The 4668-nt window shown below is 39.0% G+C and overlaps 1 protein-coding gene across 4 annotated transcripts in view; it reads right to left on the bottom strand.

The window, feature by feature from the left end:
• NALCN (sodium leak channel, non selective) overlaps positions 1 to 4668 on the bottom strand; it is a 298496-nt gene that overhangs the window by 239795 nt on the left and 54033 nt on the right. For all 4 annotated transcript variants that reach the window (XM_005858192.2, XM_005858191.2, XM_005858194.2 and 1 more), the window contains exon 7: positions 1267 to 1421. In XM_005858192.2, coding sequence (XP_005858254.1) covers positions 1267 to 1421 — 155 coding nt within the window. The remainder of the gene's footprint in view (positions 1 to 1266; positions 1422 to 4668) is intronic.

The following is a 4668-nucleotide window of genomic DNA, read 5'->3' as shown; positions in this document are numbered from 1 at the left end:
CCCCACACGGCCTGCTGTTCAGTCATTTGGTCATTCCTCACTAACTCTCCTGCTGGTCTGGTCATAGGCAGCCATCTTTTGAGGGCATGAGGGTTAATTTGCATAATACTTCTTTATTATATAGGATTATTTTCAAATAATTCTGATAATAATCCTGTTATGGACTACATGTTTGTGCCTCCCCACCAAACTATACGTTAAAGCCCTAACCCCCGATGTGATTGTATTAGGAGGTGAGGCCTTTTGGAGGTGATTTTGTTTAGATGAGATCATAAGGGTTTGCTTCTCATGATGGGATTAGTACCCTTATAAGAAGAGACTGGAGAGCTTCCTCTCTCTCTCTCTCTCCCCTGCCCCCCACCCCATCCATGTAAGAACACAGCAAGAAGCCATCAGCAAGCTAGGGAGAGGAGGATGCCTAACCAGGACCTTACCATGCTGGTACCCTGATCTCAGACTTCCAGTTTCCAGACTGGAAAGAAATAAATTTATGTTGTTTACACCACCCCATCTATGGTATTTTGTTATGGCAACCTGAGCTCACTAAGACACATTCTCAAAGCATAAAATAATTGTTTAGAGTTCCATGGATTTTTTTTTTCTTCAAAAAGCAATACGTGCATGGAATTGTAATAAATGCAATGATATCAACTAAATGGCAGCTACCAAGGTCTTTCATTACTGTGTGTAAATGATACATTTCAGAACTTAATAGGACAAGTCACAAATAAATCTATACATTTAAGCACATTATATTCATATACAAGTATTCCTCATATATCCTTTATATGGTTGATGCATATTCATTAAGTATTTGATTAGCTGTCTTGTGTTCTGGGATTCCTTTTCAGCTCTCACACACTCATGGATGCCTATTATTCCAGTTATTTAAGACTTACCTTGACCACTTGAGTATAGTTAAAATGTGAAAGAAAACCACATCTTGTTTATTTTTGAGGCAAGAACCCCTAAACCTTGCTCAACAAAGAAATATTCTTAAATGCTATAATTAAGAATCAAACTAGTCTAAAATGAGAGCTATTTAAATCTCTACAGACATCACTGACTATACATAAACACAGACTGTATGTTATAGATTATAAGGTAGAATATAATTCAGTCATATAATTAAAACTTGCAGTTGTGTTTCTTACTAGTAAATACTATAGCCAGTCTTAATATGGAATGTCAATTATATAACTATTATCTCCATTTCATAAATTATAAAATAGAAACTGAAAAATGTGTTTTACCAGTAAGACAGACCTATCTCATTAAAGCCACTGTAGCCCAGCTCTTGCCTGCTAAGTCCCAGATCTTCAAGGTCCATGCATTTAAATCCTGGTGGGCACTGGTAGCCTTCTTCTAGCTCTGGTGAGCAGTGTGTATCTGGAATAGCTAAACTATTCCAGGTCACATTTCTGTGAATAACACATGAAAAAGTTAGACAATTCCATCAATGGTAAATGATCATTAAAATGAATAATGTGTATATGAACACAGATTTAAGATTCATAAATGGCATTCATCACATTAATGGCATATTAAACATTCTCAAATGATACCTGATTTATCCCCACAATAGGTCCTTATAAGAATATTATTACCATTATTATTTTTGTCTTTAAAATTCAAGATCCAAATAAGCAAAGGAAGGACTTTTCTATAGATTTTCATGAAATATTAGCTTATCTGGGAATTCCTCATTAATCTTTACCCTACTGTGGGCATAAACTGTACTTCTCTACTTCTAAGCAATATTAGATGACAGACATTTGCCATATGGCACAGATACTACAAGTCTCATATATGGCACTTGTCCTTCTGCTGTGTTGGCAGATGTGCAGTTTGGAAAGGAACCCAGACAAATAAGATGAGATTGAAGGAACTAAAGGTATCATTTGGAAAGAGAGAGATAATCCAGTGATTTGGCCATAGCTCCAGGAATATTAAGGTTTTTTAAGGTGAAGGGTGATAATAACCCTTTTTCATCTTTCTGGAGGACAAGCAGGAGATTCAGTTGATGTAGAAAGATTTCTTGGCTTTCTTGGTGGTGGGTACAGGTAATCACAGGAATAATGATTGTGGAATCGCATTCTGAGCTGACCTTAAAAATTGGTCCTAAATGGCTGCTCTCTGAGGCAATTCACATGGACTATGTACAGGCCAAAGTTTAGGCTAGATGATTTCATAAGCCTTCTAAGCTCCTGATTTTATTCTAAGTCATTTCCACTAGAAACATCAATGTTTCTAGGCATTTCCTAAATAGGGACCAACTTTATGATTGTCTCAGTTCTCTCACTTTATGGCCAAATTGAGGCAGACTTGTTGGGTCATATTTCTGTTCTTTAGTATCTCCTTATATTCAATTGGCTGCTGTAATAGGCTTTCCCTAGAGTCTGACACGTAACTTTGTGTAATCCCTTAGCTGCTTGAGGCCACCACACATACACATATTCAGTGTCACACACACACACACACACACACACACACACACACGATGCCTGGTGATACCTTCCCCAGTTCTGTTTCAGTCATAAACAAAGCTCTCAAAGCCTCGCCCACCTCTTGGATACTCTTATACTCATTCCTTCAGGATTCTGTTAGCGGCAAGAGAGGAGGCGTGCCTATACATCTCTGGGAATAGGTGTTGAAATAACTGTTCCCTCTAGTCACATTTTAAGCTGCTCCTTTGGACTCCACATGCAAGCCCCAAGGGAAATGCTCTAATTGTGGAAATTAGAACTTTGTTTTGTCAGAAAGGTATGACTTCGGGAAGACACGTCACTTATTTCTCCTCATTTCACACTTCTATACCTAGGTCAAATGATCTATTTTCACTGAGGTCGAATCTGACTCTCTGTTTCTGGTGTGGTACCCACACCTCACACAGGAGAACAAAGTGGTAAGGAGACAGGGCTTCAGAGTTTCAGAGTAAGACTTTCTGGATTTGATCCCAAGCTCTGCCATTTACTGGCTGTGTGAACTGATTAAAGTTCTAGGTGTTTCTAAGCTCAGTTTCCTCATGGGTAAAATGGGGAGAGTAATCATAATTAACAGGGAAGCTGTGTGAGGATTAAGAAAAATTACACTCAGTAATGCACTCGGCATAGCTCTTAGCATGTTGCAAGTGCTCAATAAATGCTTACCCTATATAATAGATATTGAAATAGATATTGAAGAGGAACAAAAATCACCATGCAGATGATAATTTAAAATTCTTAGAAATCATGAGTTTACCAAAGGAAGTATAGTTCCCTGAATCATAGGAGCTGATGAGAAAGAGCTTGAAATGGGAATGAGAAGTCACAGCCCAAGAGGTAGGAGGAAAGTCTGGAAAGTGTTTGTCATCAAATCCAAAAGGTTCAAGTGTTTCAAGAAGGAGGTTGTGGTCAATATGCTTAAAGACTTTACAGAGGTCAAAATCGTCACCATAGAAAAAAATCTTATCCTATATAATAAAAGCCTAATATGCTAAGTGTCCAGTCGTCCAGTTGGCCATTCAACCAATCAAAGCATAATATGCTAATGATATGCTAAGGTTGCTCAACTGCTCACTATGACATGCACTAACCACAAGGGGGCAGACACTCTGACTAGTAGGTTAGCTTGCTGTTGGAGTCTGGCTGATCGGGACTGAGCAAGACAGGGTGGACATGCCCTGGAGCCTTCCCGCGGTCCCTCCCTGGCTGGTCAACCTCCTGCATCCCTCCCCAGCCCCAATCGTGCACCGGTGGGGTCCCTCGGCCTGACCTGTGCCTTCTCGCAATCTGGGACCCTTAGGGGGATATTGGAGAGCAGGTTTCAGCAAGATCCCGCAGGCCAGCCCGAGGAACCCCACTGGTACACAAATTCATGCACTAGGCCTCTAGTTATAAATAACTATTCATCATTATAACAATAAAATGTAGTATGCATTCTGGCATGTAAAAACACAACAAAATATACTTGTCAAAAGTATAGAAGGAATTCTGGCATGGGATACTGAAAGCATTATGTTCACAGAATTATACAGCTGATAAAAACGTTACAGATCACCCAATACTTTATATTTGAGGGAGGTGAGGTGAAGTTCAGAGAGGAAAAATTTTAGTAGCCCATCAAAATTAATAATTTTTTCATTGCCAGTACTTCAAACAATAGCCACAATGTCTGAAGAGACACTGCCTACATGAAAAAAAATTTTTTTTAATCATCTTTCAGATATTTGGATAGGAAATTGGACTCTGGAGCCATGTGACTTCACCTATCTGTGCCTCGGTTTCTTCATCTGTGAGATGGCAGGAAAATATCTACCTTATAAAGCTGAGGTGAAAATATAGATTTACATCTGTAAAGTACTTAAAATAAGTACTTGGTAGACAATAAATGCTAGTTGTTACTTATTGTTATTGATAGTTTGATATTGGTAAACTGCATAGATTAAGACCACAGTTCTGGTGTGTACTAGTACTGCCTCAGTTTCCACAACTGCACCTACTTTATAGGGGAGAGAATTTTTTTAATCATCACCTGAGGACATGCTTTCATCAATTCTCAGAGAGAGGGGAAAGGAGAGATAGAGATGATGATAGAGATAGAGATAGAGATAGAGATTATATATATATATACTAGAGGCCCAGTGCACAAAAATTTGTGCACTCGGGGGGGGGGGGGGTCCCCCGGCCC

Source organism: Myotis brandtii, unplaced genomic scaffold, assembly GCF_000412655.1.
Source record: "Myotis brandtii unplaced genomic scaffold, ASM41265v1 scaffold116, whole genome shotgun sequence".
Taxonomy (NCBI): Eukaryota; Metazoa; Chordata; class Mammalia; order Chiroptera; family Vespertilionidae; genus Myotis; species Myotis brandtii.
Note: the sequence above shows the minus strand (reverse complement) of the source record. Positions and strands in the feature narration are given on the sequence as shown.